The sequence below is a fragment of the Acyrthosiphon pisum genome, unplaced genomic scaffold (assembly GCF_005508785.2).
Source record: "Acyrthosiphon pisum isolate AL4f unplaced genomic scaffold, pea_aphid_22Mar2018_4r6ur Scaffold_21536;HRSCAF=24193, whole genome shotgun sequence".
NCBI lineage: Eukaryota > Metazoa > Arthropoda > Insecta > Hemiptera > Aphididae > Acyrthosiphon > Acyrthosiphon pisum.
This window is the reverse complement of record NW_021771014.1, coordinates 12,236-24,815: the sequence shown is the minus strand read 5'-3', so window position 1 is coordinate 24,815 and position 12,580 is coordinate 12,236. Positions and strand designations below refer to the sequence as shown.

The 12,580-nt window shown below is 30.4% G+C and overlaps 2 protein-coding genes across 2 annotated transcripts; both read right to left on the bottom strand.

The window, feature by feature from the left end:
• Positions 1–370: 370 nt before the first annotated feature.
• LOC100575095 (piggyBac transposable element-derived protein 4-like) lies at positions 371–727 on the bottom strand. Its single transcript, XM_008189312.1, has one exon. It carries the CDS (start codon positions 725–727, stop codon positions 371–373), a length of 357 nt encoding a protein of 118 aa, XP_008187534.1.
• A 7,256-nt stretch (positions 728–7,983) lies between these two features.
• Positions 7,984–12,067, bottom strand: LOC100574923. The gene is made up of 10 exons (XM_016808056.2): positions 11,225–12,067; positions 9,938–10,143; positions 9,654–9,854; positions 9,527–9,577; positions 9,389–9,463; positions 9,241–9,321; positions 9,104–9,184; positions 8,760–9,040; positions 8,517–8,679; positions 7,984–8,365 (listed from the first exon to the last, which is right to left on the bottom strand). The coding sequence occupies exons 1-10, from the start codon at positions 11,233–11,235 to the stop codon at positions 8,247–8,249; spliced, it is 1,269 nt and encodes a 422-aa protein (XP_016663545.1). The 5' UTR covers positions 11,236–12,067; the 3' UTR covers positions 7,984–8,246.
• Between the last annotated feature and the right edge of the window lie 513 nt (positions 12,068–12,580).

The window sequence follows — 12,580 nt, the reverse complement described above, 5'->3', positions numbered from 1 at the left end:
GCAAGGCTAGTATTTAGTCCAGTGCAAGTTTTATAAGCAGAGTATGCGTTCTAAAGTGAAAGATCAATCAATTGAAAAAATAATTTTTTATACCACTTGATTGTTCTTCTTACATATTCAACTGAACTCAAAAGCATGTGCGTTTTGTCGATTGGCCCCATGCTTTCATTATAATGCATTACTGCTACTGGTTTCAAAATTGCATTACATTGATAATCATTTTTTCCAATATGTACCATTTTGTCTTCAAACTGAGAAGTGACCATAAATACAACCCTACGATCTTTCCATTTTACTTCTAACATAGTCTTTGTATGTTGGCTTTAAGTTCGTCTAACTTTTAATTTGGCTAATAGGTCGGCAAACCTTTTCAATTTTTTCGAACTATCCCTGTGACGTTGGTATTTTTCTTATGAAGATAGTTAGCCAAGGATGGTGATAAATACCAATTATCTATGAATAATTTATGGCCTCTATTCAAATATGGTTTGATAAGTGTGTTCACAACAGCACCAAAAATTCCAAGGCTAGGGTCAATTTTTTTATACTCAGTGGTACTCCCAGTATATATAATGATGTCAAGTATAAAGTCGGTTTCAACATTACACAACTCAAATATTTTAATGCCAAAACTGTGACGTTTGGTTTTGATTAATTTTTTTAACGATAATCTTCCTTTCCAAAGCACTAAACTTTCATCAATAGCTAAATTTTCAAAAGAAATCATTGCTTCTTTGAAATGTTTGGTTATTTCTTTCAAAGGCGCACTTTTGAAAGTCTGTCCCCTGGTACTTTATCTTCATTCTGGCTAAAATGAAACATTCACAATATAATTTGGTATCTTTTGCGACTCATGTATTTGCCAAATATTGGTTGATAAGATAAAGGGTCCATGGACCAGTAGTCTTGTATTTCTAATTTTTTGTTCCTGGCCATAAGCATTGTTATTACTAAAAACACGGACATCTCTTCACAACCTACATCTACCCATTGATTGACTCTAAAAAAATAAAAATAAATTTATAATTACTTGTAAAATGTAGGTGTAACTTATTATAAAAAAGAATATATTTCATCTCTCTAGGTCATATTTTGTAGAAGTATAATATCTCTTTCTATCCATAATTTGTTACATTTACATAATATAAGTGTATCAAAATAAAATGTAAAAAATCTAATTTATAGTCCAAACACAAATTTGTAATGTAATTTGCAATGTTTGTTTATAATAACTCAATAACATCCTTTGAACAATTTTGTCTGTATAATATTATATAAGCAGTCATATTTTTTAAATATCTACCTAGAACCAGGTGTAACGTTGTCAAGTTACTGGCAGTAGCTATTTGTCTCAAATGCAACCTTCCCCAATAAGCTTGGGGTAACAAATGCCTCTAAAAAATCTAAAATGCTTGACTGATCTGATAGTCCAAATTCTGCTTTGTTTACACCATTCTAAGAGTAAAATTAATTAGTACAAAATTGTATGCACAAATAGTTATATTACCTTAGAAGGATCAAAATCGTGAATTTTTGGTACAAAGTTTCCACGTTTTTTCCAAATCAAATTTTGTATACACGGTTAATTTTTTCTTGCGTGCAGTGGGTATAAATTGAGGTACATCAGATCGACGTTTTGGTTCAAAATCTAATAAATAATTAATATAAAAACTTTTGGGTGAAACCTATTGCTTGTTGAGTAAGAAATAATTATGTAAAACAAATAGATTACTTTAAAGTTTTTCTTTAACAGCGTCCTCAAAATTTATATAATCAAGAAAATCATCATAAGAATCTATATCTTGTAAGATTTCAACTAGACTTTCTGCAATTTGAGCGTCGGAAAGCATTATATTGTCAAATAAAAAACTATTATAGCAATACTTGTGCACGAACTTTGTACGTACTAATTCATATTGATAATAAATAATAAATATTTATACAGCTTAAAAATGAACCATTTATTTGAGAAACGACGTAAGTCACAAAAAGGTGATTCGTAGAAAATAAGAGAAAACTGTTTTTACGCTACCAGTGATATATGGTAAATAAACCGTGATGCCTAATTCCTAGAACTCCTCGAGATACACATTTAAAAAAAAAAAAAACTAAATTTAGCCCAGTGAGGGGGGGAGTGGGGTCCATTCGAATTTGGTGGAATTATGTTGTTTCTACAATAAACGATTCTTTGTGGTGTAAATACTTGACTGAATTACCATAGATTCATGTTGGACTTAGGTACGTTTATACTCAAATAATCGTAGTCGGCCTAATTACGACTAAAAAATATTATTTTCATTTTTCATTAATAAAAAGACATAAAATTACTGCAACAAACTCATTTTATTGGTATATAATATTATTAATTTTATTTTATCGAATTTAAAACAATTTCTATTATATTATTAACAATCGGGGTTTTGATATTCATCCAGAACCACGTCAGTCGTTTTCCACTGGTAAATCCTCTGGTAGAACTTCATATAGCGAGGCGGAATGTACATCTCAAACTGTTTTAAGTCTGTAATTTTATTTTTGTTGATCGGTACACCACCAGGACTTGTGACATTTGTCGGAAACTGCAGTGGAGTAGGTTTTTTATTGCTGGCATTTAGATTGAATGTATCCACGAGTAAGCCATCGATATAGTTTTTAGCTTTTATGATACCTGGAAATTCTTGAGAGTAACAAAACTCGCGGTAAGTTGAAATTTTAAAAGTTCGTTTGTCGTTTTTCCTAACTTTCTTACCCTTGGATAATACTGACAACGTATTTTTTTTATAATACGCCATCCACCAACTTTTGAAATCGAGAATATCTAATGACTTAACTAAACACACGCGAAAACGATTATTATGTGCCACCGAAATAATCAAACGCATGTACTCCTTGACAGAGTAGACCTGACCATAGCGTTTGATTACACATTTGACGATTGCAAAATCGCGATCACGTGAAAGAAATGAATGCCCTCGAATAGGTAGATAGTGGTGAATAAACGAGAACCTTGTTTCAGCAAGAGCACAACAAAATCTAATTTCTGTATGGTTACGATTTTGGCCACCACAGCCGTCCGAAAAAACAAATAATTTCGTGACCTTTTTTGAAATATTTTGCTCGTCACCCAGGTACATAGAACCTTTTGAAAAACGAACATACTTCGTTTGGACCTTTTCCGCCGATTTCTTCGTGGTATAAGACATGGTTGCCTCTCCAGTTTTCTCATTGTGAATACAAAAACAGTTCACTGTAAGCTGTCGCAAGTAGAATGCTGATTGAATGGGAACTTGCGGCTGCGAAAAATTTTGCATATAATCCATTGAAATGATCCAACACTATCATCATTTTGGTACAGTTGTATCAATTCTGATTTTTTTGAGTAAAACTTTTTAGCTCTCCGGCAGTGAACAATTTTTTCCGCCGCTACTACACGTTTTGCCGTATCATTAAGTTCTTTACTCTTCAACTTTATTGTCATTTCCTCGCATGTCAGACATGTGTCGACTTGAGGACGTCCAAAAGATAATGAAAAATGTTCATGAAACACTTTTGAGTAAAAAAAATAGTTTACAGGTTCATCTGGGTAGACTTCCTTGAACATTGAAAACATAATTAAGATGTCTAATTTTTCGCTGAGATATTCTCTTATTTTACTGGCATAATGTGTTTGTTTACGAGGAAATGAATTTATGTGCTGAACAATTTTCAGTATTGTCTCCGGTGACTTGGCATTCCCTGGCTTTTGTTTTCCACGCTGATCTTTAGGTGACTTATTCTGTTTTAATAAAGTAGTTAAACGTTGAATCCTTCCCTGTTTTATGCAGTGTATACCCAAAAAAGCATTTTGACATACCAAGTACATTTTTGACTACGTGTTTATTCTGTATTTAAATTGTTTGTCGTGTAGCTTTGTTTTCGCGGGAGTGTTAAGTTCAGGTTCGTTTTCAACAGGATTCAACTGTTTACGTGGTCTGCGACGTTGCACATCTTCCAACGATATCAGTGAAGAAAGATATGCATCTTGTGCATTTTTTGTATCAAATGACCGAAATCGTTCATATATTTCGTTGCGGTCTCCAACAACGATTCGGTTATAACAATTGCAACGGCATCTAAACAAATAGGAACAATCAATAAATAACACAAGAAATCGGAAAAAAACGTACCTAACAATATTTTACTTACGTCTTTTACGTACTCTTTTTTTGGGGAAATAGCCGGTACCGATTTACCTTTCCAATTAACATAAACTTGGCCCTTAACTCGAGCATTACGAATTACTTCGGATCTGTACTCTTCAGTATTACGTACACCTCTCTGTCGTTTTCGCGGTGCTTCCTCTGACGATGACATTTTACAGAATAAAATAATATTATTAACTTAAAAACACTAAACACAATATGAAGGCGACAAATTATGACAGTATCAATACTATTATATAGTATAAAGAACAGAATCACAGAATCACACTATAAAATAATAATAATATTAATTATTAATAGTCCTTGGTGGTAATCAGTGGTAATCAGTAGTAATCAGTAACTAGTAATCAGTGGTAAATCACGTGATGTAGAAGAGAAACAACGTAAGTTCAGGACTTAAGGCGGGTTCAAAACTGCCCTATTTTGATTAGATACCAAGTTGGTAAAATATAATAGATACCATAGGTATTAGATAGATAAGATAACAGTAAACAAATCTACCAAGACGTGAACATTGTGACCAGCACGATCAAAAGTTGAATTAATTCAACTTCGCGGTATCGTGTTGGTCGACACGATCATATTTTATTATCACATTTTGGTGAACCAATCAGAAAAAAGGATTTTGCGCGACACGACACGACACGGGCAGTTGTGAACCCGCCTTTACGTTGTTTCTCTTCTATACTGATTATTTACAGTGGTGCCACCGTTTTAAAATTGAATATTTATTTTATAAAGGTTCACACATGATCTGTCTATCATTTGATAACACATTCCACGCATTATCTCAATTTGTGATATTTTGTGACTTATGTCGTTTCTTAAATAAATGGTTCAAATATAAAAACAATATACAAAAAAATATAAATAGAACGACCAAGAATTACTTATAATATTGCCATTGATACCGATGTGTGACTGTTGATAAAGCATCACACGTGCGCGCAATAATTTACCACATTCTGGGATGCACTACTTGCAATACAAATTTTAATTAATTACAACAACCAGATAAATGAAGGTAGAATCGAGATTTTGGTATCATTAAATTCGTTATTTTTTTTATCTAGATAATGAACCTTTTCCCGTAGTTTTCCGTAATATTTTAATTGGTTAGAACGTAATAGTACGTCGGTTGCAGTGTAAGGGTTAAAAGACTCAAATATAATAGCTACTATGAAAAGCAAAAGGATAAGCTGGGCAGGGCATGTATGGCGAGGTCGAGAACAGACAATCGGTCAGGTGACCTGCTGGAAGCCGAAGAGCAAAAGACATTTTTTTGGCATGATGACTAAGAGTCGGATTGATTAATAATATAAAAAAAAATCCAAAAGTTATAATCTACGAAAACACTCATTACTTAAGTTAAATTACTTAACAATATACCTTTGTTTTAATAACTTTTGACGCAATTTTTGATTAATGTTTTAGATTTAGGCGGGGATATGAGTGTATTGGTTTTACAATGTTTTTTTCTGTGTTAGTTTACACATTTAAAAATATAAAATATGACTTCGCCCTCCTCCCTCCAGACATGTCTCTCCTAGACTAGATGAGTGTATACTGTATAACGCCTGCTGTATGGGTTATAAATGCTACACGTACACTCGAAAGTCCAAACCTACTCCCCTAGTACTTTCCAATACAGTAGAAAAGCTGGCAGCTGCTGCAGAATGAAAGCCCCGGTTAATAAATAAAAACTAAAATATTAATCCACTAGATAGTGACACATGTGCATGACTATTCCCTGTCCGGTCATTAGGAGCACGGATTCCATTATCAAGTTGCCAGACCTAATAATCTAAGACCGTGGCAAGGTGTATTGATAAGGTGTCGTCACTTGTTTGAAAACTTGATTGAAAATTTTACCACAGACAGTCGTCACCACCGGAAGCGCTGTATGTCCTAAAGAGGCCGAAAAACGAACGCTTTTGTACACCAAAGCCATAGAAAATTGAAAATATATTATGATTTAAGGAATAAAATTAAAAATTTTTCATTGTATAATTACTTTTTGATCTAAATTATTTGTATGCATGTATTTAAATAATTTCTTTTTATCAAATACAGTCATTAATATTATTAAATATTGTCATTTTTAAAAGTCCTACCTATTCCAAAAAAATATATGAAAAATGTAAGAATTACCTATTGGTAATTCACTAAATTATCATACATAATTATTTCAGAGTGTTATAATTAACAAATAATAATTAATAATTACATGGACATGAAAAGGGAGGGCCAGAGGGGGCTTAGACCACTCTGAGCCATCTTAAGGCCTCTCTAAGATAATATGTACATAATTTTAATATATAGCCAAACTTTATTATAATATATTATACCTATAATTTATGAGATAAAAAATGTGCTATAAATAATTATTAAATATACTCAGACTCAAGGAATCTACTGGAAAAATTTTAGTAATTTAGTATTTATAATATTACCTATGAGCTATCCAAAATTCAAATGCTTATATTTGTAATACCTTTTGTCCTTTTTATAAGCATATAGTTGTATAAATATATATAAAATGACAAGGAAAACAGCTGTCTGCAAGCCACCCGTGGAACGGAAAACGCCAGCCAAGTGAAACCGTGGCGTAAAAAATTTAACACCGCTCCGTTTCTACGGTCCGCCCGACCCGTTCCCGGCGATTCCTTGGCGCGTCCAATCGCGTGCCTTCGCCGCGGCGGCGGCGGTCGGTTGGTTTTCAAATGTTTCAAAAATAAACGTTTTTCAAAAAATGTTACGGTTTTTACGCCGTTTTTCACTTTTTCGACATTTTATCATCCCCGTCACTCCTCTATTCACATATAGTTTGTTTGTTTGAAAGCCACCGATGTGCGGTTTGTACGCGATATCGTACCAGCGTCGGTCGTTCCCTAATAGCACAAAGTCAACCATCAGACTGCCACTGTATGTCCTTATAGGGTAGTGGGCAATTTAGAAAAGTAGTCTGTGGGACGTCCGATGGATCCCCTAATGTCCGCGTCCAGGGATAAACCTTCCAGGGATGTACATGGGAAATCCTTTTTTTTCCTTATTTAAGTCCAACCATATGCCAACAGGTTACCCATTTACTGCCATTTGATTACCAACATACCTCCTTTTGGTAACCAATAGACTAACTTTCGGATACTTATAGACTATCAGTTCACCATCTATAATGATTAGTGATTACCAATGAAGTTGAAATTATAATTTATAAATAAATAAATTAATAAATAATTAAATAAATAAATAATTAATATATTTATATATAAACAAACATTATGAATAATAATAAAAATAATTTTAAAACTAATTGTATTTGAAATTAAAAATGTGATGATATTTTTTTTAACAATAATATATAATTTAATCAAAAACATTGGAGATCCAAATTAAAATTTGTAATTGACATATATGTATATTGTATACATAATAAATATTAAATTTACAATACATGGTAAGTTATTAAAAAAAATATATATAATTTTCCAGTTACAAAATAATATCATATTAATGTGAGATCTATATTAACTTGTAATATTTACATATTTGTGTTTTGTTAATACATTTAAATATTTACATAAATACTATATTGAAATAGTAATGTGCTTTCAAATTTGCAATAAACATTATAAATATTTAATAGTTATAGTAGAATATAAAATAAACTCAAAAAATAAATAACAAAAAATTTTTAAATTTTTAATATTATATTATTTTATAAATATTAAATAATTATAAATGGTATAATAGTAATAATAACAATATAAATAACTATATTATATTAATAAATATATTTGGTACTACATTTGAATATTTACATGTGTACGGTATATACACAGAGCATATACTTATATACTTATTGATCACAATACTAGTATGTATAATACTATAAGTCACTATAATACACGTATATATATACAATTATTTAAGTTATACATTATTTTATAATAATTAGTCTTTTCAATAATGTTTTAGATTAGCTAATTATTTAAGAATATAAGTTTATTTAGAATAGTTTTAGATTTACTAATAAGGTCATTTTCAGACCTGTCGTTTATACTCGTTTCTATACCTGTCAATGGCATGCTTAAACCACGACATTATATGTCTGATTATGTCTCTGTTTGTCGTTCCTTGGGGACAACTGCTTCTTACTGCATCTGAAATTTTTTTTTATAATGGCCTGAGTCAATGTTTACATAAGCTCCACAATTTATAATAGTTATATTGAAGAGCAAGTTTAATATAAATCATTTACTTTTAAATAAATGTTTTTAATTAAATTTATCCTAATACTCTAAGATTATTTACCTAGAATTATATCATGCATTTGATAGTTTTTTAATGCCTTTTTCTCTTTGCTCATTCCTGCATATGTTATTACTGTGGCCAATTTGTTAGAAAATATGTATTTCATGGCATTGTATGTTTTTGAACGAATATCGTCACCTCCAATTATAGACAGTTCATTCATCTATAACATAACATTAATTTTAAAGTAGATAACCATTAGTGTTTTGACTAAATTAGTGAACAAATTCAAGTTTTACTAACCAACTGGTTTTTAAATGCTGCATTTTCTAGTATCATTGTATCTACATAATCGAGTTGTGTTTCATCTTTCAACGGAAAGTATGATCTAATATTAATATTTGTATCACCTGATGAGGATATAATAGGAGCAAGACATCGATTAAGTTTGTCGTGCATTTGTTTCATTACAATAAGCATTTGATTGATCTTAATTTTCATGTGGCAGCTATTTTCCACCAAAACCTTTAAATCTTTTTGTTGAACCGTAACAAGATTTGATAAGTTGTTCATGTCACCATTTTCTAAAAATATTTTTTAAATGTTTTATTATAATAGATTGCAAACAAAACAAAATATTGATTTACCATTTCTGACTATATTCTCAAAACTTTGCTCCATATTTTGTTGTGATTGTTCAGGAGACAAAAAAACAACAGGTGTATTCTCTAAAACCATAAAACAATTACTATGTGAAAAATATATAATAATATGATTTACTTACCATCTATTCGATTGCTTTCTGACTGAGCAGAGCTTAGAAACACTTCACCATTTATATTTTCAAGAAAGGTATCTGTAATATCTGTTATTATAATCACAATTTTTAAGTACATACTGGAGTACAAGTATTTTAATATTAAAATAGTTACCATAGGATTCTTCAACTAAATCAGGGCTTTTCTGAAGTATGTCTAAATTACCTTTGTAGCTAAAATTATTTTCTCCTAAAAATTTTTAAATATGTTAAACAATATTATAATAATTATATTACTAAAATTCTAAATTACCGCATTTTAACTGTTTTGATCTAAGCCCACTGTTATTGCTGATATGTTTTGCTAAAAATATTATATTAACAAATAACAGAAGATTAATAAAATATTGTATAATATTTCATACAAAGAAAAAAGTTACAGAGTTTTAATTGAGGAGGTGCACATGGAGTTTTTAGACTTGTTGTTATTTTTTGAGTTTCAAAAATTGAATCATCAGAATCCGAGTTTATTTTAGCAGCGTTTATTTTTCGGAATTTTTTTGCTTTATCTGCATCATCACTTTCTAAATCTGTTTTGTACTCTGCCTCCCTCAATTTACGTTTAGCTTTCAAAAATTCATCTGAAATTTGATCAAATCATTAATCGTCAATTTATTTATATGATAAACAATAATCCATTTGTAATGTAACTAAAAATACAAACCATATGAAGCTAATACTCTGATAATATCAACAATGGTCCATGAATTTGAAGGTTCATACATTGTTCGGCACATTTTATCATACTTTAAAATATTCATGACTGGCGGGTACTTGGCTTGTTTTTCATTTATGAGCCAATTTTTTGGAATAATTTGAAGGCCATCTTCAAACTCCGTTATAAGATATTTTGAATAATTAGAAACAATGCTATAAAGATTAGTAACAAACTTGATTATAATCATCTATAGATAATATATTAATATTGGTATTATAAACTGAAGAAAGTATATAATCAGACATGTAAAAGTTTTTAAAACACTTTATAGGTATATAATGTTAACAAAGTGAGTAGTATTAAAGAAAACAATGTAATTTATAATAGTGCAAAAAGACATGTAAACGTTTTAAAAATCACCTTATAGGTACACAATGTCAACAAAGTGTGTAGTATTATAGAAATCAATGTAATATATTATAATCATGCAAAAAGTGAAAACATAGACTATTACAAATTAGAAAAAAGGTATAAACTAAAAATATAAATAATCCTAATAGTAGAATCATATTAAAAAAAAGTAGTAATAAGTTATAAAATAATTAGGTATTGCAGTCTTTCTTCTTTTAAGCAATTATTTCTTCTTTTTCAGAATGGAGAAGGGGAAATGCAAAATAATCATCATATAATTTATAAACAAAATATTTTGTTTTTATTTTGTTTAAAGGCCATATTTTTTTTTCTGATAACTTTGATACTTTATATATACCCAAGGATCCAGAGTCACAAAATGTATTATAAATATTTTCTTTTTTTAAAAATTCTATTCCAACAATTACATAGTTATTGATGATTTCATTGAATGTAATATTTTGAATAATTATTATCTCACCACTAAATAAGCTACAGTACTGATTGGCATCATTATTTATAATAAAAGTAAAATTCTTATAAGTACATTTACTAAATTGTGCTTCTGTACATCTTACGAAAATTTGTCCTACAAGGGAAACTGTAAGTTAACTTAAAAGACTAAGGGCCGTTCTTACAATGTCCGGTAAAGTGTCGGTTAAGCTAACCGAATGATAACAGATTTTACTACCGGCAGAATAGGTCAGTAAAGTGTCGGTTAGCGTTAACCGACACTTTACTGTAAATTGTAAAAACCAGCCTAAATACTGTAGATATATTATATGAATTACTTTAGTAAATAGGTAAGTTTGGTGTTAAAATACACCATTTTGTACGTGTGTGTAAACACAAATTTTATTGAATAACAAAAAGTCAACTTACCCGTTGTCCATGTTGCAAATTGAAACAAAATAAACGTGCTTGCTAACCTAATGTAATAGAGATGGCCAATGAATGAATAGGTACCGTGTATTTTCAGTTTTGCACATACATTAATTCGACATTCACGATATTGTGAATTGTGATGGACGATGGTTGACTATTGGCGAATGAAAGCTTATCATTTATCAGTCTGGCGGGGGGTGGATCTGTTACATCTTATCAATTTCAATCGCCAATTATACATAGATAGACGATAGACGATGGTTATTGTGTACTAGAATATTAGATAGTAGAAATATTAGTAGATAGCACGAACTACTAGTTTGTAGTAGTTCGTGGTAGATAGTACGATTAAAGAGATTATTCATTGCAGCGATGCAGCCCGTTTATGCATCAAATGTCAATGATAATAGTGATAATTGATAACGTTATATGAATAATAGGTACTTTTCGGATGTCCAGAGGCCTTCTAAAGAACTTAGTTTGGTGGCTGTGGTACGAATGAAAATAAGCCCTTGCAAATAGCCAGTAGACATCCAGCGTGCCTCTATAGGAAGTCCTGACATAGGACTCTTAAAGGACACATTATGGATACTTCCCATTTACGGCCCGGGAACTCTGTGCTATTAGGGTTGAGGGCCCTCCGAACACCTAGAGATGAAAGTGATAGGTAGGTCGCGTGATTTTAATATTTTCATTTAAATTATCTGATATTATTTTTCAGCACGTGAGAAAACCACATACAGGTCCTTAAATTAACCTTGAGTCTTTATTATATATCTTAATTCTTAATTTTACGTTTTTACAAACGACAAACGTCAAACAACGTAAATGACAAAAAGGTGGGTAAGTGGATGCCGCTAGGTTACAAGTGGGTCACTGTATAATGGATAGTATTAAATTTGAATTCAATGATATAATATCATTGTATAAGAAAAACGATTCTGAGCGGAGACGGTTTGTCAGTCTAGTTGTTAGACATACAATATTATAGGTATACTTATCTATAGTAATAAAAAAAAAATTTACCTATGATAGGTATCAACAATAAATTCCAAATTAATCATATTACAATATCCATTAGTTAACGCGTTATACATCAACAACAAATCGTGGTACTATCATAGATATATAATAGTATACTTTAGAAGTTTCAAGTACCCACAAATAAAATTATACAATCACAAGAAAATAATTAAAATAGTTATTCCAGGTTTTTTAATATGTAATTTCGTCTAAATTTGAACTTAAAATTACTATAAAAATAAACTGTGCTTATGTATTTCTTAGAATTTTTGGTAACAGAATTAAATATTTACGTGAAATCTTGTTTTAAATTTTCAATCCTTAGATATA

What these genes read in the sequence shown, in the direction of transcription:
- LOC100575095 (XM_008189312.1), bottom strand. Translation starts at nt 727, where the DNA reads ATGATTTCTTTTGAAAATTTAGCTATTGATGAAAGTTTAGTGCTTTGG.
- LOC100574923 (XM_016808056.2), bottom strand. An exon ending in CAGAGTATTAGCTTCATATG is followed by an intron (nt 9,855 to 9,937) that starts GTTTGTATTTTT and finishes ATCAAATTTCAG; the next exon opens with ATGAATTTTTGAAAGCTAAA. An exon ending in AATGCATGATATAATTCTAG is followed by an intron (nt 8,366 to 8,516) that starts GTAAATAATCTT and finishes AAAAAATTTCAG; the next exon opens with ATGCAGTAAGAAGCAGTTGT.